General features: G+C 40.5%; 1 protein-coding gene across 4 annotated transcripts; it reads right to left on the bottom strand.

Moving 5' to 3' along the window:
- Positions 1 to 1,280: 1,280 nt before the first annotated feature.
- On the bottom strand, positions 1,281 to 23,146 carry LOC105356397 (uncharacterized). 4 transcript variants are annotated; one of them, XM_078935755.1, is made up of 13 exons: positions 22,874 to 23,146; positions 16,887 to 17,107; positions 16,627 to 16,811; positions 10,478 to 10,618; positions 8,863 to 8,995; positions 7,141 to 7,318; positions 6,797 to 6,938; positions 6,367 to 6,510; positions 3,409 to 3,470; positions 3,042 to 3,314; positions 2,881 to 2,954; positions 1,846 to 2,414; positions 1,281 to 1,767 (listed from the first exon to the last, which is right to left on the bottom strand). In XM_078935755.1, the coding sequence occupies exons 2-12, from the start codon at positions 16,995 to 16,997 to the stop codon at positions 2,340 to 2,342; spliced, it is 1,518 nt and encodes a 505-aa protein (XP_078791881.1). In that variant the 5' UTR covers positions 16,998 to 17,107; positions 22,874 to 23,146; the 3' UTR covers positions 1,281 to 1,767; positions 1,846 to 2,339. The 4 variants fall into 4 exon arrangements, with proteins under 4 accessions (XP_078791881.1, XP_020567170.1, XP_078791882.1 ...); XM_020711511.3 differs by lacking the exon at positions 22,874 to 23,146 and adding an exon at positions 22,500 to 22,867; XM_078935756.1 differs by lacking the exons at positions 16,887 to 17,107; positions 22,874 to 23,146 and adding an exon at positions 22,500 to 22,867.
- Positions 23,147 to 23,491: the final 345 nt, after the last annotated feature.

Genomic DNA, 23,491 nt, shown 5'->3' with positions numbered 1-23,491 from the left:
TCCGGAAAATACGGTATAAAAAAAATAGACTAAAAATAGTAAACCTTAGAATTGTTTTAAGAATAAACAACAGAACCTCAAAGGATAGAAAATTAACTAAAAAAGCTAAGAGAAATATGGAAGCGATTCTGTAGCATAATTAAAAATAAAAGTCAAAACCAGAAATGCTTTTTTCCTTTTCAAAATGAAGCTGCAAAATTTAAATGAAAAAGCAATCCGCCAAAATGCTTTTTCAGTTTAGTCTTTAATACTGCTTATTCTGTCACTAAATTGAAATGATAAAAAAAATTGTATTTGACATTTCTTTTTTAAAAAGTTCTCGAATTGAATAATGCAAAGTGTTCGGAGCGTGGACGTGAAAATGCAAATGCGATCCCCTCTTTGCATTTTCCTTTTAGTTATGACAGAATAAGCTGTGTTGAAGTATCATTTTTTCATCTTCTATTCCGTTTTGTTCCCTTTGGGGGCGACGGTGCTGCTGGAGCCTATCCCGGCCACTTGTGGGCGAAGGCAAGAGACACCCTGGACAGGTCGCCAGTCTGTCGCAGAGTAGAATGTCCACAAACGCATACCCATTCACTCTCACACCTAGGGACACTTTAGAGTTGCCAATTAACCTATGAAGCATGTTTTTGGACGGTGGGAGGAAGCCGGAGATCCCGGAGAGAACCCACGCATACACGGGGAGAACATGCAAACTCCACACAGAAAGGTCGGGACCTGAACCGGGGGCTTTCTTGCTGTGAGGCACAGCGCCACCGTGCAGCCATGTGTGACGTGTATTGAAGTAGAAAATGGAAAAGCATTTGTGTAAAAAAAAAAAAAAACACTTCAGAAGACTTTCATATTTACATGCCTTTCATTATGATTATTCTGTACTAAAGCTTGTTTAGATGAAAACGTTTCATTTTGCCTTTTTGAAGCGTTATTTCTTGACCACATTAAACTAAACTCACATTAACACAAGGATGATGACCCAGTATTAAAGAATACAGTAACACAATATTACTTCTAATCAACCTTAATTCCCTTACCTTTTTTTTCAGATTAAAAAAATTAAAATGAACTTTCTACCCCTACATGAGTCAGCAACAATAATAAATATTTAGTATAAGTTCTGGTCAAAAAATTTGTACAAAATGAAATGAATGTTTTGAAACGGGTAAAAAATTAACATAAGCATAACAGTAATTAAAACCTTTAATATGATTCTTCGCCCCAGAACTCCAGAAGATCTCCAAAGCAATAAAAAGCCTTTTAGAAGGAAGAAACCACTTTACTTTGTCACAAAAAAATTAAATCTTTATTAAACCAGCAGAATCAGGAAAAGAAATAAAAATATTAAACAACAATGAAAGAGATATCTAACAGTTTCTTCTGAACCACTTGTCATGTACATCACTGAGTAAAAGCCAAAACAAAACATTTTCCGGTGGTGTACCGAGCATCTATCAGTGATGATTAGGATCAGTATTTTATTTCTGCTTAAACAGGCCATGAAAGAAAGTCTTTTGGCAGTTTGTTCTAAAAATAAAACAACAAACCTGTTCTCCATGTGAACAGAAAAGGCGCTAAAAGTGGGGAGACTGTTACTGATTACATATGTACAAACATTTGTCATAAATGTACATTAAATTTGATATAGTAGGGAATTTTCTGTTAACCAAAACTGCCGTGGCTCATCTTATGTCTTTTCATTTTAAAGAACACAGAACCCTGAGAACTTTGTGTTCTGGAGGATTTCCACTGGAGCTTCCTGTTATGTTTCTGAAAAAAAGAAGTGCAGGAAAACATGACACACGTGTCTTTATTTCTAGATCGTCCTGCATTGAGGTTTTGTCCTACCTGCAGGTTTTCATAGTGCCTCTGGCTGCTGCAGTGGACTTCTTTTGCTGCCTTCTCAGTCAGGTAGAAAACAGAGCAGAAGGTGGAAATGCTGCTACGTAGTCCTCAGAATGTCTACGTTTGATAGTTTCAGCATTGTATAGTATAAATGAAAAATTGGATACGGGTCACTTTTAAAAGATGATGTAAGCGGGTCGTCAAAAAAAAAAAAAAAATCGGATATAGTCAGAAAATCGGATTTGGGCATCAAGACCTGCAGTGTCAATGCGGCCATAGTTACACTTCCAAACATACACTGCAAAATGTATTTACAACCAGCACAAAAAAAAATCAACTTCGGTAGAAAAGCAAAACCAAATTTAAACAATATTTTAGGGAAACTGAACAGAAGCATGAATAGGGAAATTGTTTTAAAACGGAAAACATCCATCAATGTCAACTTTGGAAACATTCTTTGGTTCAGGTTCGGCCACTTTGGATGATGATGATGTCATCTACACTTCTCGGCTCTGCAGGATCTGTAAACTCAGGTCTGGTGGCAGTCCACGTCTAACAAGTTCAGCTTTCAGCTGGAAACATAAACAAGATACGATCTGATCAAAACTGCTGGCTGTGCCCAGTCAGGAGAAAAGAAAATCATACATTTAGGTCTCTTTGTACTAGAGCTTATAGGATATGTCATGGGTGACACTAACACACACTCTCTGAATCACCTAAACTAACTATGCAATCAAATCAATTCCATCTGATTGTGAAATTGAGTAAAGCTGCTTTGCTCTGGTAGACTTTACTAACATAAAGTGTTGCAAATCAGTATTGCATTTTCTCCACTTCAGAATCCATTGGAGTCATGAAAATTGCGTTAATGGTGGAAGAGTTATAGAAATTCAAAGAACGTCAACACTGATGCTAAAGCTCCGATGTTAAAGGGTTAAAGTAAACACTAGATGTCTTCTGCTAAACATATCAAACGTCTGCCAATAAGAGAACAGTTTATCTAAACCTGTTCCTTGTTTGGTAATGCTAGGGACTCACCTGTGACAGGAATTCATCTTTGACGTTTTCCCATGGTAAGGTGGTGGAAATCCTAATTGACAGAGCAACAACAACTGGAAGCAGATGGATGAAAAAAGCAGACTTCACATTAACATCAACCATGAAATATCTGTATTTTTATTCAAGTCTGTTGTGCTTACAGTTATTTCCTGCAGGTGTGATCATTGGTGTTGAGGCGGTGGATACTTCGGTTGGTGATAGGATAAGTTGTTCAGGTCCAGTGGTGTATGGGATCAGATCGCTTATATTTAGAGGTGATGGGGCAAGTTCAGGTGAAGTGTTGTATGGGATCAGATCGCGTATATATAGAGGTGATGGGGAAGGTTTTTTAGGCTTGGTGTATGGGATCAGATCGCTTATATATAGAGGTGATGGGGAAAGTTGTTCAGGTTCAGTGGTGTATGGGGTCAGACCTGTGTCCATGCAGAGGTAAACAAGAACAAACTGATTTAAAAGGAATCATATTGCTCCAGATAACAACAAAGCATGTGAGGGAATATGACTCACTTTCTCCAACACTCACAACGACGCATCGCAAGTTGGAGTGATAAAAAGTGCTGCTGGATGAACTGTGGGAACAAGTCAGTTTGTTATTCATCTTTGTTTTTTGGTGAAACCTTGATGTGTGTTTGAATGACATTAGCAGAACCTCCACTAAAAACTGCAACAAGTGATGATAAAGTGATAAGAAAATGTTAAAGAACTCTGATCCCTTGATTGTTTTATTCATTATCACAAACTTGAAACCTTCAGAGAGACTTGAAACTTCTATTCATCAGTGAACAGCTTCACCTTAAACCTCTGATACAGAGTGGGGTAAGAATGTATTTAGGAAAATGGGAATTGGAGGCAAACATTGTCATTGAGGATGAAAAGTGGGAAGCAATCTGCGAGGGGGTTCATAAAATTTCAAACAGTCCTACATGGAATGAGTTCAACTGGAAGATTATGATGAGATTTTTCAAGACACCGTACACCATATCTAAATATGACAAAAATAAATCTGATTTATGTTGGAGGAAATGCAATCAAATTGGAGATCACACACATATTTTTTGGGACTGCCCTGTTCTCATACCATATTGGCAAGGAATTCAAAACATTATTAAAGTTATAACACAGGTCAACTTGCCATTAAATTCACTTTACTATATAATAGGCATCCTTCCAGAAGAAGGCATAGGGAAGAAAAAAGTTAAACTTATACAAATTCTTCTACTGGTGGCAAAAAAGATGATTACCAGATCTTGGCTTAAAACCTCACCCCCGACTCTTGAACGGTGGCTGGAGGCTTTGAGGAAAGTTTGATGGAAAAAATAACAGCTAAACTTCATTTGAGGTCAGAGATGTTTTATGACTTATTGACTCCTGTGACTGAACACTTTGATTGGCCAGATGGATACGTTTTTGCTAAGAGTGTTTTTGCAATGGGAAAGTTTCGTTTACCTTTATGGGCGGCTTTTCCACTCATAATCAGTGTACAATGTAATATTTCTTCTTCAATTATTGTTTCATTGTTTATTTATTTTTATGGTAATGTTTTCTGAGCCATGGGAAACTGACTTTGAAAGACTCCTGTTGATACCTTCATTTTTGCTGAGATGCCAATTGTCCTTCATTCATTTCGTTATGCTGTAAAAGTCAATAATTGATCTGCATACTTGAATAAAGTGTGTTCAAAAAAAAGAATGTATTTAGTCAGCCACCAATCGTGCCAGTTCTCCCACTTAAAAAGATTAGGGAGGCCTGTCATTTTCATCATAGGTAAACCTCAACTATGACAATCCAGAAAGTGACATTGTCTGATTTTTAAAGAATTTATTTGTAAATTATGGCTTTGGTAACGTTACTAATGGCAAGTTTATTAAGTGTTGATAAAGTTACTACCTTAAGTTTAGTAAAGTGGTGGTAAGGCTACGAATGTAAAGTTTATTAAGTGCTAGTTAACTTGCTAACATAAGTTTAGTAAAGTATTAGTGCAGTAAAGTTACTAATGTAAGTTTAGTAAAGTGTTAGTGACTTATGTAAAGTGTTAGTACAGTTTCTAACATATTTTGTAACATGCTGAGCAAATACTCTGGGACCAGCTCCCATAGCATCCGTCCAAGTATAAATGACCACTTTGTTAATGATGCCTTACAAGCCCTCAGGAGTACACTCCATGTTGTTGCCCCCTGAAACCTGAGCTTGTTAGACAAAACCGAGTAGCACCGTGGTTTAACGCTGAAATACGTTTTCTTAAGCAAGCGACCCGTAAGAAAGAAAATGCTGCCGCTCCTGTTCTGAGCAGTCTCTGAATACCTGGAAACATAGCCTTTTAAATTATAAAAAAGCAAGAAACCAGTCCTATTCAGCCTTAATATCAGAGAATGGAAATAATCCAAGATTTCTTTTTAGTACTATTGCTAGATTAACTCGCAGTTAAGAGCTCAGTAGAACCACATGTTCCTGTTTCTCTCAGCTCTGAGGATTTTCATACATTTTTATTGTAAAATCTCAAATATTAGACATAAGTTGAATCAAGTTATTCCTACTATCAGCCCAGAGAAGGCTGAAGTGGTAGAAGAGAAGGCATCCGTAGAAACCTCTGTAACATTAGACTGCTTCACAGCTGTGGATCAAGCATAAATAACATCAATTATTGTGTCCTCCAAATCATCAACTTGTCTTGTCTCCCCATTAAGCTTTTTATGGAAACCTTCCCCCTAATTAATGAATTCATATCAACTATAATGAATACCTCTCAGGTCATGTGCCACAGTCTTTTAAACATGCAGTTGTTAAACCTCTTCTGAAAAGACCCAGTTGTCCGTCCTGGAGGAGGATCCCTCTCTCATGTGGGCACCCCTGAGGTTTCTTCTTTTTTTCCGTAATCCGTTATTTTTTAGGAGTTTTCCTTACCTTGAAGGAGGGTCTAAGGGCAGGGATGCCCAGTTTAGTTAAGTCAGTTTAGTTTAGAAATCAGCTGTTGAATTTTATGACTTTATGTTCTTTATGATTCATGTTTATTACACAATTACCAGCATAAAGCCCATTGAGATGACTATTGTTGTAAATGTTGGGCTATATAAATAAAATTGAATGTTGGTAAGGTATTCGTACAGTAAAATTACTAACGTAAGGTTAGTAAAGTATCAGTAAAGCAAAGTTACTACTGTAAAGTGTTTCATAACAGCGCAAATCCGCTTTTTTCTGGATCAACTAAGTAGGACTTGATTGCACAAATGGTTTAGGAGTTCTGGTAGTTAAATCTGTGTTTAGCAAGTAAACGTGGAGCCACGGTTAACTTGATCGTTCTCTAACTTATCCAGCTTTCTTTAAAAGATCTTTTATTTAAATTCCAAGGCATCAGTAAAGATCCTCTTTGTGTTACTGACAAGCATTGAACTATCCTAAACTGGTGTTTAATTTAGAACAATGCTCAGCCTTTTCTCAAATAATTGAGTGAGTTTATAGTGAGGTAACCTTGAAGTCGCCTGGACAACAAAACAGATGGGATGGCTTTCTCCATCATGGCTGTCAGAGGGTGTCCACGTCAGGTTGAAGTTTCCTGATCCATCACTGACCTGGGCGACACCGTGCGGCCCGCTGATCAGTAGGGTGGAGATCCTTCAGCAAAAGGAAGTTAAGAGGTTAGGGGAATATCAAGGAAGTGATGCTTTCTGTGCGCAATAAAACAAAAAATTGTTGCGTAAAAACTGTTATGTAAAGAACTGAGTGGCTGGAGCTCCGTAGAACGAGCTAGGAACAGCTGAACAGTTGGGCAAAGATTTAGTAAGTAATTTTGTCTAAACCTAACCTCATCAAGTCAAAGTCAAAGGAAAGCTGTAAGTAGTTTTGAATAACGCATCTCTTGAATGTAAAACTTTTGTATTTATCCTTTCTATCGTCTTACATGGAGTTGGTGGCCACTGCCCTGATGGGGATTTTCAGCGTCTGATTGACAGCCGCATACAGTCGATCTTTGTTGGCTGGAGTTGTGGGGAGGAACTTGGGTAAAAAGACTCCTTCAGTGCAGGACGTTACAGCAGGATCCACTGGAGCAAAACAGAATTCAATTTTTCAGAGGAAAAACACGTAACTAGTGCATCATTTCGATCCAAACCCAAATGTCTATTCAACTGTTGGTTCACAACAAGAACAAAAATAACAAGGCTGTATTTAAAAGTTAAAAACCCGATCAGGCTCTTCAGGTTGTTTGTGGACAGATGGATGTTTCCCAAAGAGATGAACCTGTACCTTTAAGAACAAACTGGAGGGGGATCTTGCTGAGGGGCTGGAAGGGATACATCAGCACCGGTGAACCGCTGGTTGGTGTGAGCGTAATGTTCTGTCTGGGAAAGTCCTCTATCATCATCTGCACTGTATATGGACCTTCATTGCTGCTGCTGGTGGGACTGAATGACAGAGTGCAATTCTGCAAGGTGATAAAGAAACAAAAACAATTCTCAAATGTCTTTTCCAACAAAATACACTACTCACAGTAAGCTAGGGATACTGTTATTTACACGACTGCTTTCCTCATTTAGTTTAAATTTTAATAAAATAAGTTTCCTTGGATTTTACTAAGAATAAATTAGAAGACACCCCTTTTCCATTAGTTTGACATTTATTACCCCCAAAATTAGGACAATAATAAATATCGTCCCAATTACAACAATTGACCGTGTCAATCAACGACGGGTATTTCCACCATTTGCTGTAATGACACCTTGACAGTGACGTCTCCTGAACCTCACCAGCCTCACCAGCGTTCCACTTTTCCATAAGTGCTACATGCAGTTCTGCCAGGTCACTTGGGGATTGGGGGAGGGGGGCGTCATCCAGTCTCAGCTTCAGTTGATCCCAGACGTGCTCCATGGGGCTAAGGTCTGGGGGCATTGCTGGTCAAACCATATGCAGCTCTTTGACTTTTTGAGGTCCAGCTGTGACAATTCTGGCCCCATGTAGTGGAGCATTAATACCCATGAACATTAAGTTGGAGGTGTAAGTAAGTGGACCATCTACAAGAACTAAATCGGTTTTGCTCTGCCTGCCCAGACTGCTGTACCTCCTCCACCAAAGCCAACCCTGGGGACCATGTTGACCTTGGCGCATCGCTCACATCGCCGTCTCCAGCAACGCTGATGACCATCATTTCTGTGCACAGTGACACTCATCGGTGAACAGGATGGTCGACCAATGCTGCATAGTCCAGGCCACATGGTCTGGTGTCCACTGCAAACGCTCACTGCGGTGTCTTGATGTCAGTGGTTGTAAATGGTTTGTCTAGAAACCCTAGTAGCCCTCACATCTGGTAAACGGGCCTGCAGCTAGGTGGCATTTGCTAAACCAAGTCTGAGGTCAGAGGTCCTTAGGTTCTGGTCATGGCTGTGGACTGTCACTGATGGAGCTCCACTCCTGGGTCTGTCACAAACTCTGACAGTAGGGTCTTGATCCAAGTCTGCTGATGACACTTTGAGACAAAGTTCACCTGTAACATCTAACAGCCAACTACAAACCCGAAGGCGCGCTACAGCCAGGTGGCACTGTTTGTCCGATAAACAATGCCATCTGTTAATGTCTGTTTACATGAAGAACTTGGAATAACTTAGAGACAAAATTTGCTTTTTATACACAAAAAATATGAAATTGATGCTACATTGAAAAGTTTTTCTTTTAGATAGTCTAGGTTTTTGCCCCAATAAGTAAGACACTTTACACAGTGAGACCATTATGTGGAAAACACAAAATAAGGCGTGTCTATCACCCCGATACCATTGCTTCCATATCCCCAAAATCTGCAGTGAAAGAATCACTGTGTATTCAACACATCAACAGGTTTTCACAACATCCCTAACTAATTTGAGAGTAGTGTAAATGTATAGTATCTTTCAAACCAAGCAGTAATAAAAGTTAAAATTCAGTTGACAAAAAGAGAAGAGGATCAAAGCTCATCTTTGACCTCAGACTGTTACTCACATTTAACAAGGAGAGGACACTTGGGTCAGTACAGGGGTTACACTCTGATAAGACTCCATATCTGCACTGAACCGTATCTCCATCTGGATCAAAAGCCAGCAGGTCATAATCTCTCCGACAGTTTGAAGGAACCCTGATGACAAACAAGAACAAACAACATCTAGTGTCTGCGGTGAAACAACACTACAGTTGATCTTTATGTGAGTTTTACATAAGCATAAATAAAACAGGTTCTTGTTTGTGGTTTGAAGCCTTTGGATGTGGATTTTTTTAAGAGTTTATTCAAAACGAGGGAGAATGCACAAAGGAACATTGACTACGTGACAGGTGAAAAGATGGCTTTTGACATGTTATAGAAAAATGTGTTATTTCCAGCCCGTTGACCCGAAGAAAGTAAGAACAAGTAAAGGCTAAACAAATACAATCGTTGAAATTCAACAGAGTGGAATGAATGTGGTGAATAGTTTAAAAAAAAGAAAATGCGTAGCAAAACTGAGCACAACAGCACGTTTTCTCTTCTTTTAGTCACACTTTCAATCACAAGCATTCATGTACATAAAATTTGATAAATTATATTTCTGTTACTTCACTTTTTTGACATGGCTGTTGAAACCAAGAGTCTGATCTAAAGTTACCCCCAGGTATTTGAATTTATTTACAGATTTTATTGTTTTAACCAATCAATTAAACTCCGTTTAAAATGCGGAATTTATTTTTCAGTACTGTATGTCTCCAGTTAATTTTTAGAGCTGTTAACAGGTAGATGAAGGTTCAAGAGTCCTTTTTGTTCCCTTCATCCAAATATGTTACTGGATTTGCATTTGCGTCTTCACACAGTGACGTGCGCATGCAGGCGCCACTGCTATTCATAGATTCACGACAACAGAACCCTTCTGTTCCAGTTTAGGACAGACATCAACCACAAAAATCGGGCTAGCCCCCTCATTCCTTAACTGTTTGTTATAAAACGTAGCTCAAATAAAAAGCTTTGAAAAATTAATGATCTTGTGGTATATTTAAACATTTACTTTCGCTAGAGATTCACCTGTGAATACTGCAAGAACTGGCATTCTAATGTAACAGGTAACACATTGGTTTCAAATGAACAGCTTTTAAATATCTGAAGTTATCAGTTTTGAAACCACCACAGATGCTTTCCATTCTTTCTTTTGCACTTTGTCATTTTGACTTTTTGCTGAGATATTTTGCAATCCTAAACAAAGCTGTCAGAGACCATTGTGTCCTGACGGATGACTGTGGCTCTTTAACAAAGATCTTTCCATCTCCACAAAATAAATGACTTAAGATTTCTGCATCAAACCTGTTTTTTTCCTTTAAGAACATCATCTGTCTTTTTCATTTGTGTTTGAAACTGATTAATCTCCCACGAAAAATGCAGGAACACTATTCTCAGATAAAGCATTTTCTCAGTCACAGCAGAGTTTAAGAAACAAACAGTTATTAAACAGGCATAATCAATACAGTTGTTTTTCAACTTGGCTTAAAAGTTTTGGCTCTCATTGGAAACATTTATGTCGAGATGGACTAGTTGTAGCGATAAGCTAGTGTGGCAGCAACATGTGTAAAGATAAAACTGGATTGTGCGTGAACTTACCTTACAGACGGCATGATGGTGGTCTGCGGTGAGGAGTTGGCTCTGCCGGTGTCAGACCGGGTCCTCAACTCCACTTGAGTCACTGCTTGCCATGAAACAACACCATTTTTGATTCCATCTATCCAGTTTCCACCAGAAAATCTTCAGATGAAGAAAACAGAAGGGACAGAGGAAATACATGAAATACATCCATCGGATGATGATGATGGCGGCGCGAACACATCGCGAGGCTCAGCGTCTCTCCAGTTTTTGCAATTTTGCAGTATTATTCCTGCTCATCTCGGGTCTCTTCGTACTGAACAGCTTTGCTTTAACATCATACACCCGACACGAGCTTTTGGATATCGGTGAGGACTTTACCAGCAGTTTTATCACCAATCTTCGACTCATCCCTGAGATCGCTAGAACAACCGAGGCTTCGCACTCTACCCGGCCGGGCGGAAGTGCTCACAGGCGGCGTCGGGATCGTAAACAAAGGCGGGGGAAGCGTGGAGGCGTAAGAGCCAAGCTAAAGCTAACACCGTTCCGGCTCTCTTTACCCAGCATCTTCCTCACTAATGTGCGGTCACTGGTGAACAAAATGGATGAGTTACGACTCCGCATCACCCACAGTAAGAGACTCATGGACTGCAATATCATGGTTTTCACAGAAACATGGCTACACAACGACGTACCCAACAATGCTATTGAGCTAGCAGGACGCTACATGCTCCGGGCAGATAGAACGGCAGATGACTCTGGCAAGACAAGAGGTGGTGGATTGTGCATTTATGTCAACAAAGCTTGGTGTACGAACACTTTCATTGTTGGAAGACACTGTTCAGCTAACCTAGAGTTTCTCATGGTTAAATGTAGACCTTTTTATCTGCCACGGGAGTTCACTTCCACCATAATAATCGCAGTCTATATCGCACCGGATGCTAATGCCAAGCTTGCTTTGAACGAACTTCATGCAGCCATTAGTAAACAACAGACTGCTCACCCAGAGGCTGCTTTTATTGTCGCGGGTGATTTTAATCACTGCAAATTAAAAACAGTACTCCCCAAATTTCACCAGCATGTTTCCTGCCACACCAGAGGAGACAAAACTCTGGACCATGTTTATACAAATATCAATGGAGCTTACATCGCTAGCCCCCTCCCCCACCTCGGACAGTCTGATCACCTTTCTTTGTTTCTCACCCCTAAGTATTCACCCCTCATCAACCGTGTGAAGCCATCAGTGAAGACCATCAAAGTGTGGCCAACTGGAGCAGACACTTTACTTCAAGACAGGTTTCAACACACTGACTGGAGCATGTTTGCTTCACAGGCTGCCTGTGGCTCTCACACGGACATTGATATCTACACCTCCTCTGTACTGGATCACATCAACTCCACGATTGACAGTGTAACAACAGAAAAACAGATAACAACATACCCTAATCAGAAGCCATGGATGAACAAGGAGGTTCGACTCCTGCTGAAAGACCGCAACACTGCTTTCAGGTCAGATGACGCTCAGACCTACAGTAAATCCAGGGCTAACCTGAAAAAGGGCATCAAAAAGGCCAAGTACTGCTACAAGCTGAAGGTAGAGGAACACTTTTCCAACTCTGACCCCCGACGCATGTGGCAGGGCATCCAGATCATCAGTGACTACAAGTCAAGCAACTCCACACCAACAGTCACGGACGTCTCCTTCCTTAACGAGCTAAATGACTTTTATGCTCGCTTCAATAGCGACAGCAAGGATATGGCCACCAAAATCTCACCCTCAGCAGACCACCAACCCCTTAAACTCACCCCCTCAGATGTCCAAACTGTACTGAGCCGGATCAATGCACGCAAAGCTGCTGGCCCGGATGGCATTCCTGGACGTGTGCTTAGGGCATGTGCAGAGCAGCTTGCAGGGGTCTTCACAGACATTTTCAACCTGTCCCTCTCCCAGGCAACTGTGCCAACATGTTTTAAGTCCACATCCATTGTGCCAGTACCGAAACACTCCTCCCCAACGTGCCTGAATGACTATCGCCCCGTGGCACTCACACCCATCATTATGAAGTGCTTCGAGCGACTGGTCCTAGCACACCTCAAAGACTGCCTCCCACCCACACTGGACCCACACCAATTTGCCTACCGCAGAAATAGAAGCACAGAGGATGCAGTATGCACAGTGCTGCACTCTGCACTCACACACCTGGACAATAACAACACATATGTTAGGATGTTGTTTGTTGACTTCAGCTCAGCATTTAACACCGTCATTCCCTCCAAGCTGACCACTAAACTTGGAGACCTGGAAATCAACACCTCCCTCTGCAACTGGATTATGGACTTTCTGACCAACAGGCCTCAGCATGTTTGGTCAGGTCACACCCACTCCACCACCATCACACTTAATACTGGCGTACCACAGGGCTGTGTGCTGAGCCCATTCCTCTACTCCCTTTACACCCACGACTGCAAGCCCGTGCATGGATCCAACTCCATCATTAAGTTTGCAGATGACACCACGGTGATTGGCCTCATCAGTGACAACGAGGAGACTGCCTACAGGGAAGAGGTACAGCACCTGGCCACATGGTGTGCTGACAATAACCTGCTCCTTAACACCAACAAGACCAAGGAGCTCATTGTGGACTTCAGGAAGAAGAATGGAAGCACTCATGACCCCATCCACATTAACGGGATGGTTGTTGAACGTGTTTCCAGCTTCAAGTTCCTGGGAACCACCATCTCGGAGGAACTGTCCTGGGCCACAAACACCTCCAGCCTGGTCAAGAAGGCTCACCAGCGCCTTTTCTTCCTCAGGACACTGAAGAAGAACCAGCTGTCTTCATCCATCCTGGTGAACTTCTACCGGTGTGCGATCGAGAGCATCCTAACGAGTTGCATCTCAGTCTGGTATGGGAACTGCTCAGTGGCTGACCGCAAGGCACTGCAGAGGGTGGTGAAAACTGCGCAGCGCATCACAGGGACACCACTTCCTGCTCTTGAGGACATCCAGAAGAAACGCTGTCTACGTCGAGCTCGCAGCATTCTCAAGGACTCCTCTCACCCTGACCACGGACTGTCCGGACTCCGGACAAGGACCACAAGATTCAGGAACAGCTTTTTCCCTAAAGCTGTCTCCTTGCTGAACTCTTCCCTCTGACACCCCTAAAACACCCCCCCCACACCACCATAGACTCCTCCCCCCCTCTTCAACACTCTGAATTATTTATCTATTCACAACAAGCAAAAACAGTAACTTATTACTTGCACTACTGTCTGTTCATCTGGGAACACTGTATAATCCATCTGCACATTGTAATATTTTCTATGCACTTTACTGTCCATTGCAATACTGTAAATTATGTTCATAGTTCTGCCTATAGTGTTCATACACTCTTACATAGCCCATCTGAATAGTTTGTTCATAGTACACCTATCTGTATATCGTGCTTATAGTATTAATATCTGTAAATTATGTCCATAATATTTACCTGTATAGTTATTGTACATACTATAGACCTTTATTCTGTACTTACTGCTTATTGCACTTCTGGTTAGATGCTAACTGCATTTCGTTGCCTTGTACCTACATGTGTAGTGACAATAAAGTTGAATCTAATCTAATCTAATCTAATGTAACAAACCTGTGCTGCAACCACTTAAGAATAAAGTAGTTGCTTTAAGTATCCACCACCCTGACCAGCTAAATTACCAATAGGGGTGTAACGATACGCTGAAATCTTAATTCAGTACGAATTCAGAGTTTCATAGGGCCTGGTTTGGTACATTTCGGTTCGGTACTGCTGTTTCACAAATCTGCCTGATATGAACTGCTATTTTATGAACTATTATTTTATTGTTATTTATTGTGTGTGTTTTGCTGCCGGACACCTGAATTTCTCCCTTGGGAGATTAATAAAGTTTTTAATAAATCTATCTATTTTTGGTATTTTTTAGGTACAAAAAAAAGCAGAAACAAAATCACTTACAAATTGCATTTATTGGTTTTATATAACAATAAATAAAACAGATCCATGTAGGTTATCTGCTATATAAAATAATTCAACTAGTAGCTGCCAGGAACCAAAAAATTTGGATAATTAACACTAGCCTGAAGACTGGCCTGTCACTACTGCTCTTGTTTACGTCATGCATAGACGGTTTTTTGCTCCAGAGAAAGCTTTGGACCGCATACGGGACCGACCAGCTGCTCTGCGGACGCCCCGTGCAAAGCGCCGCTCCGCTCTCGCCCCGCTATCGTCTCGCTGGCTCTCCCCTCTCTTTCACCCCTCACGAGGGGGATGCGGGGAAGGAGCGCTTCGTGCCCACGGACGTCTGGACCCGGCACCTGAGCTCTGCGTTTGGGTGCCAGTGGACGGTGTGAACCTCTCTGAGCAGAGCAGACGGATTTATTAATATGTGTTTGAGGGGAGGGTGCTTTGTTACGTGTGCATTTTGTTGTTTTGTTATGTGTGAGAATTAGGACTGCGAGCCATCCCGCCGCTCTGGGTTAGCGGCTGCCGGCTTCAGGAGAACCGTGTGTGTTCGAGCAGAGCTCGGGCCGCCAGCACACATAGCGGCTTTGGGGCGGTGTGCGAACTTTACAAAGCAGGAATATTGTCAGTCCTTAGAAACTGTTCAAACAATCACGTGGAATTGTGTTTCCAGTTGTGCCCCGACAAAATAAAGGCTGACTTTATTCCCACACATTTATTTTACGTGCAGCCAAGATGCAGATTGGAGCTTTTCCCGCATGGTCCTGGATTTTGTGTCCGTCAAAAGGCTAATGTTGTTAGCGCGTGTTAGCCTCTCCTAACACGGGCTTCTTCCAGCTCCGTTCTTCCACAGAAAAAGCACTGACCACACGGATTAAAAATAAAACGATGAGCGAACAGGCGCTTCATAATATTCATTACATTAATAAAAAGCATGTTTGGAAGATCGTCTCGTATATTACCGAGCTGCTGCATTTACAACGGGACTCATTTCCGCTTACAGTATTTTCAACACTACTGCGCATGCCCAAATGATTTATTCCAACCGAAATTGCGACCCATGTAAACGTCTGTTCTATTCGTAAAAAGGTTTCCTGTGCCCATGTGCATGGTTGAATTTTAACCCGACCATTGATCCGATCAACATATTTTGCCCAAGTAACCGCGGCTATTGTCAACACACAGCAGTCGACTTCCCTTCATGGATGCTGAAAAACAAAGCTGAAGTGTTCCCACACAGGGGAGCGTAGCCAGATGGGGTCCTCATCTCTGGCCTCCCGTCTGCATTAGTCATATGTTGACATGCTTACTGTCCGTCACCTAATAGCGTTTCGGAGGAAACTCACGGTTAACATTACTTCCGCACAAAGTTAATACAGTGGCGATTAGGGGGTTAGCCCCGCCTCCAGCCCCTAATACTCATGGAAAGTGTGAAATCTTGTATGTTGAAGTTTTCACCATAACCGAGAGAGCTGTGAAGAGAAGTGAGGTTCATGTTGTTATGCTGTTCGTGTCTGTTCATTATAAATGGGCTTTAATGATGGAAAATTGCAGCTGTATTTATTTAATGTTAATTTATTTTTTTGATAAGAATCTCATATTTGATAATAATTTTCATAATAATTTTCATAATAATTTTTAAGTATTTAATATGAATGTCATTTGTGATGTCCTTTTTTGATGTTATGTTATATAGATCATTTCTGAATGTCGTTTTTGCTGCCACAGATAAATGAAATTTCCCATTGTGGGATTAATAAAGTCATCTATATATATCTATAAAAGAGATGGAGCATTCTATTTCTCTGTTTACTCTCTCTCAGACACTGTTTGCGGGCAAGTGGAGCATGGAGCAAGGACAGATAACTCAGCTAATTAATTAGCAGCTTGGCTCTCGTTTCCTCGCTATGAGTGATAAAGCAGCTGGGTCGTTAAAATGCACATGCGGGAAAATAAAGAAAAAAAACGTACCAAAACGATACAGACGTGAACCGAACCAAAACTGCCGTACTGAAACGGTTCAGTTCAACTATGTATATCGTTACCCACTTAATTACCAAACTTTTTATCAACTTTAAAAGTTTTCATCAGCAAGGAACTGTCATTCAAGAGAATATTTTTCAATTTTTGGTCACAAAAGACTCAAAAGAATAGTGTGGAAAGCAGAGTTGGACTCACGTGAGTGACAGTGGAGCGTTGCTGGATAGCCGCCGCGTCATTACACCTTCTGTCTGACACCATAATTCATTGGTGACCTCCTGAACTACATTTAGAGTCTCAACTACAGTCCCACAATTTCCAGGGCAGGTCCATCTATCGCCATCTGTGCACGAGCGGAAGTTCAGCTTGTAGCGAATCACCACCTTCAGATGAAAACATAAATAGCAGTAAAATTTAAACATGTTTCAAAAATCAGTTTGTAAATAATCTGTACTTACAGTCATATTATTTCCTTGCGTTTCTTTCGGATAGTACGTCATCATTGTGCCATAGAAATGAGTAGCATGTGTGCAGCCGACCAGCAGCAGAAGTAGCACCGAGAGCAACATGGTGAATGTCTCTGTGCCTTCAGTAAGCACTGGATTCCACCAAAGACAGCAGCACTTGAAATAAGTGAACCTCCCTGCTCCTGCTGCTCCTCCTCCTGCTTTTGTTTAGTCTTGCATTGAAAGGATTCCAACAGAAAACAATCCAACTTCACTGCAGATGCATTCAAGTGGGATTTCCTCATATCTCACACGGAGTTATGAGGAAACGCCACGCAAATCATATGCAGGTGCTCCTTTGAATTTTGTTGGCAAGATGAGACTTTATCTCACAAAACAATCACAAACATTTCAAAGGTTTACTCTACAATGTTTAAATAGATTTCTTAATCTGTAGTCTAATAGCAAAGAAATGTACGATACGATTTTAAAAAACAAAACATGCTAAACCTGGTACTTCAAACGTCAAAACTATAAACACAACAGGCATAGAAAAAAAAAGTTGCTGCATCAGGGATATGCTTCAATTACCATCAACACAAAATCTGATAACATGCAACTAAGCAGAAAAAGATCCATGTAAGAAATGCAATTGATTTATGGAAAACATCCCAAAATAGAAACGTAGTTGCCGTGTTATTTTCTGTCACATCAATCAATGAATGAATGAATGGGGTGTTGTACAAGGAAACACACACCAGAGCCTTCTTTAGACTTGAATAATTGTTTCTTATATAATCTTTTTTTTTTTTTTTTTACATGAGCGCAAAGGGGATATTAATGACAACAGAAACAAGAAACTTATCCCCTCAAAATGTGTTAACATATAACAAAATAAAAAAAACAGGGTTTCTGTGCATATTAAGAGAAAAAGTGCAGTTTGAAAATCAAAAATTTTCTGCAAAAAAATATGTAGAACAGTCTGCAGACAGTTAGAAACAATTATACAGAAATGGACTAAAAACAGTAAACCTTAGAATTGTTTTTAGAATAAACAACAGAACCTCAAAGGATAGAAAATTAACTAAAAAGCTAAGAGAAATATGGAAGCGATTCTGTAGTATAATTAAAAATAAAAGTCAAAACTAGAAATCCTGTTTGATTTTCAAAATGTAATTGCATCAAACGACTCAAAATTAAAATTAAAAAGCAATCCTTCAAAATGCTTTTCCATTTTCTACTTCAACACAACTTATTCTGTGTCATAACTACAAGGAAAATGCAAAGAGGGGATTGCATTTGCATTTTCACATCCACCCTGCGAACACTGTCGCATTCTTCAATTCGAATTTGCATTTCCAGAGGCACGCACTCAGCGGGAAGCTGCAGGAGACTATCTTCTAAATGTACTTTTATTATTGTCATGATTATTATTAAGGGCCTGCTCGCTCATATTTTTTTTTAAATCCGTGCGATCAGTGCTTTTTCCTTCGCCATAAGGATCCGAAAGACGGTGTAGCATTAGCCTAATACGTGCTAAAAACATTGGCCATGGAGGTACTTAAAACTCTGTGCTGGCAATGCCGCAATAAGCATCTTGGATGTAAATATGTGGGAATTACATCAGCCTTTATTTTGTTCTGGGGCCTCATTTATAAACGTTGCGTACGCACAAAAGAAGGTGTACGCCACTCTCTATGCCAGGGGTCGGGAACCTTTTTGGCCAAGAGAGCCATAAATGCCACATATTTTGAAATGTAATTTCGAAAGAGCCATACAATAATGTAGTGTCCCTTTCCCACATTGAGGCACGGAGACTTAACCTCTTTCAGGGTTCTTTATTCTGGTTACTGTAGACTGCAACAAACGCCGTACTATTAATTCAGCAACTCCTGAATCTTTCCCGCCGAGACGAGACGAGAGCGCTTCTACCAACTTTATATTCCCCTGCTCCCGCTCCAGCCCTCCCATTTCCCTTATTTGGCCCATAGCTGAACCCCATTGGTCCAAATTACCTAACAACAGGCTGAGCGACAGAACTGAGGGCCAATCAGATCTCTGCTTGATGCGTTCAATGAACTCCAGAACTTATAACGCGGCCCAACACCCACCCAGTCCAAGTCAGTAAGCAATGATATGTTTAAAACTAAATATACAAATGAATGTGTGCATTCGATGTAATTTCAACATTTTTAAAGTACAATAAGTCTGTGGATTCTTTTTAATAACATTGTTATGCTGTTGCTAATAAATGATGAGTATTTCTCGTGGTGGTTTGCTGATTGTCTAGTCTGGTTAATACGTGGTGAGTTTCTGCTTCATGCAGGCGTTGAGACTTTAAACGTGATCGTAGGTCTGAATGTTTTGTAGATGTGAGAAAGACTGCTCACATGCAGACCTGGAGCCAAACACACACTCACGCTGCAGTGAGTGACGTCAGCGGGTTTTACTTTTTTACAATCCATGCGTGATTTACCTGCTGCCTGTCCCCACAACCCCTCACCCCCACCCTCTGCTTTCTTCTTCACACCTCCCGTTCCCGCAACTGTGCGCTCTTTCTCAGAGACGGGAGCGCGCAGTTTTAGGCACGTCAATTCACAGGTTTCCGGCTGGTACAAACTCTGTGAAATAATAGATAATAGTAAACTGATAGTGCTGGCGCAGATTTCTCTCTCCAAGCACCGATACTACTCCGCGCCTCTGGCATCGCATCGCACCCGAGAAGGACTGGTCTAATGAAAAAAAAAAAGTATAATTAAAGATTTGTCTGCGAGCCACATGTGACCATCAAAAGAGCCATAGGTTCCCGACCCCTGCTCTACGCAATAGTTGATATTTATAAAAAGCAAACTTGACGGGAAAATGTGCGGTCCTTCACGCAAGCTCTGACCCAAGCGTACGCACAAAAAAGGATGAAATGAGAAACGCTGACACCGTCGGCAGATGGAAGAAACGTGTGAAAGTGAAAATGAAAATGACAATACTACCTCTCAAAAATAACATGAAGACTTCACAAAGCAAGTCTTAGAATTAACAGCCTGCACGATCACTCGTTTGATCGATCAGCAGTGAAACAAACAAAAAAATCAAACGAAAATTACAACAGAAATTCAAATGAACACTTATTTGCAGAAAGAAAAGTGAAATATGTTCTGCAATATTGGCATGGTGTGCAATTTATCCTCATAAATAATATAGTTAACAGAACAAAATAATGTACAAAACTGATATTCTCGTCAGTGTGTCCGTCTGGCGGAGCAGATATAGGTGCGGGCGTGCAGACGGACGGATAGACGGACTAATTGTCCACTGGGGAAATTTGTCTTCATATTAAAACATTTCTTCATAAGCTATGGAATTATGGTATTCATGCATATGCCATTAGTTTGTTTTATTTTTGATAAAACCATGTATGGCGTATGTCTCAACCATTCAGAAAGCAACAAGAAATAACATTTGCGCTGAACAATTTCCCATTTCCACGTCGATTATTACCGACATCTGTAGCTTGTCAGATGGAATTAAATGGAGGGAAATAAAATGCCCCATCACAATGCGTAATGACGCACAATGGCTGATCTTGCACTCTTAGAAGATGTGGCAAATGGAAGAATTCGGAGTGAACGCATCTAGACAGCAAGAAGACGAGCTGGCAAATGAGGACGAGTGGCTTATGAGCCGGTTCCGACTTCCTCGAGCCGTCCTCTTGGACCTCTGCGGGCTTTTGGGCCCGGCGTTACAGACGAGCACTCGGAGGAACCACGCGTGTCACCCGGTGCACCTGGCGCTCCAGTGCCCCCCCCCCCCCCCCCCGGTGGCAGAGACACTCTGGCGATGGAGCGCTAGACGTTTTTTTGCTTCGACTTTGATGTCCGACCATTACTTCTTTATTTCGGCCACGGTCTGAGGTTGTGAGGCTACAGCATTTGGCGTCTGCCACCGTTTGCCGCTCACGTGCCTTTTTGGCATTAGTAATGCCCACACTGTGCCCTTCAAACAACACTTTCTCCTCTTTTCCACCTCGCCAACGATAACTTCAACTTCACATTGAGTGAAGTTACATTTTTTTGATTTCCTCTGTGTTTGCCATGATTTCGCAATCAATGAATATTAATTCGTGGGCGTTTCGCTGACTATTTAAGGGCAACTATGGACGTGTCATGAAGCCGCAAAAGCTGCGCTAAATTTAGAATTGGTTGTGATTTATTAAGGGAAAGATGCGTAGGATGTGCGTGCGCACGGTTTTATAAATCCGAATATATATCCGTACGCCACTTCTGACGCAAATCCTACGCAAAGTTTTATAAATGAGGCCCCAGGACACCACTGGAAACACAAATTCATATGATGGTTTAGAGTTTCTCAGATCGTAGCAGTACTTCCGCCTTCGGTGATCTGGATCTGCGGATCACGGGGCATGGCTGCCGGTCCGAAAACAAAGCATTTGTCCGGGGGGGGGGGTTGACAAACAGCGGTGCATCGAAGGAGGACCCCAGAAGGCGGGAATGCTGCTACGTAGTCCAAAGAAGCAGTGTACAATCATCAGGAGAGCACAACCATCACAAAGCCCTCTCCTCTGCCGCAAACACAAAGCTACACTGCTCCTAGCATGTCCGTTAGCAACCGGACACACAGAGATAGCACTGACGTCATCGCCCTGCCTCCCCTCTGGAAATGCAAATTCGAATTGAATAATGCGACAGTGTTCGCAGGGTGGATGTGAAAATGCAAAAGCAATCCCCTCTTTGCATTTTCCTTGTAGTTATGACACAGAATAAGCTGTGTTGAAGTAGAAAATGTAAAAGCATTTTGAAGTATTGATTTTTCATTTTAATTTTGTCATTTGATGCAGCTTCATTTTGAAAATGAAAAAGCATTTCTGTTAATCCATTTTAATTGTCAAATTAGACATTTCTAAATGAATTTACATTTACCAGATAACTTGTTGAAAATAAAATGTCAATTACCGTTTTCCTTATCATTTTTATTAAATGACAGAATAAGCAGTATTTAAGACTAAAAGGGAAAAAGCGTTTTGGTTGATTGATTTTTCATTTTAATTTTGAGTCATTTGATGCAGCTTCATTTTGAAAATGAAAAAGCATTTCTGGTTTTGACTTTTATTTTTAATTATGCTACAGAATCGCTTCCATAGAGAAAAGGAGACTGGAAGTATTGATAAAGGAGAGTACAGGGGAAAAATAATTGGAAATCCGAAAGGGGACAAAACTTAATTTGTATGTAAAAAATGCAAAACTGGTGCATTTAGTTGTGGCATAAATTCAAAAAATTTATCCTAACTTTTTTATTAAACAATAAAGTTAATGCACACATCAAACTCTAATCAATTTTTGTCTGCTTTCACTTTAACTTTTTTTTTTGTGTATATCAACAGCAAACTAATTTTACAGATAACCAGGAAACAATTGTACTTTGGCCAATGTTGACATCCTGTTCAGCTTGCTTATTTTTAATAAACTTTTTCTTGTACTTAAAATAACTTAACCCACCAAAAACAACAGCAAGACATCACTGCTAAGATGGTGCTAGTTTGATCTACGTTACTGTCAACAGAGAAAGTTCGGCACCGGAAACAAACGATAAAGGAGTTGCACACTTTCTTACCTCTTTGCTGCTCTTCTCTTTTGAGGACGAATAACTGTAGCCTCTTCTTATAAAATGTTTTTAAATGTATTTCAATTTTTTTGTTTTCTTAGCGGGAAGCCACAACTTTATAACATTCTCGACGTTTCCTTGAAATAAAAACTTCAACGTATCAGTTGCGGGGTTTCCAGGTCATGCCTGCATGGGCCAAATCATTTAAAACGGTCTTGCATTTCTTTTATTAAAAGAAAAAAAAGGCTCCTCAAAAATCAATTTCTAAAGACAACATTTTGTTTAACATTAAACGCCAACCCACATTTCGTTATTAATCAGTAATAGCTAAAAGAATCACAAAAACTTCAGCTATCTTCTTGGCTAGAACCATTGGATAAAACCGCGTAGCCGTTTCGCTCGTGACTCGTGGTGAAATAACTGATAAAGCACCAGCATGTTCTTTTCTGAGCTAAATTCTTCTGGTTTTTTTGTGGCTAAATTTCAATATCACCGCCAAAAGTAACTGTTCTGGGTCCACTTTGAACCGAGTCACAGGACAAGGAGGGAAACAACAGTAGCGCGAAAGAAGACCGACTGCGAACGTACTTTCAAAATAAATACTTAAAAAAAAATACGAATTACGAAGACTCACTGGGGAAGTCGAAGAAAAGGTAAAGATTATTTTAAGTTTTATACTATTTAATGGCTTCAAACAATAATTTGTGTTAAAAAAAAAACTTCAAAGGATTTTCATATTTACATGCCTTCCGTTATGATTATTTTGTACTAAAGCTTGTTTAGATGAAAGTTTCCTCTTTTGAAGCGTTATTTCTTGACCACATTAAACAAGACTCACATTAACACAAGGATGATGACCCAGTATTAAGAAATACACCAACACTAGAATACTTCTAATCAACTTAAATGCTCCTACCTTTTTTTTGTTAGATTTAAAAAATTAAAATTTAATTTCTTCCTCTACATGAGTCAGAAACAATAATAAATATTTAGTATAATTT

Source organism: Oryzias latipes, chromosome 18 (genome assembly GCF_053564925.1).
Source record: "Oryzias latipes strain Hd-rR chromosome 18, Olatipes_Hd-rR_3.1".
Lineage (NCBI taxonomy): Eukaryota > Metazoa > Chordata > Actinopteri > Beloniformes > Adrianichthyidae > Oryzias > Oryzias latipes.
Note: the sequence above shows the minus strand (reverse complement) of the source record. Positions and strands in the feature narration are given on the sequence as shown.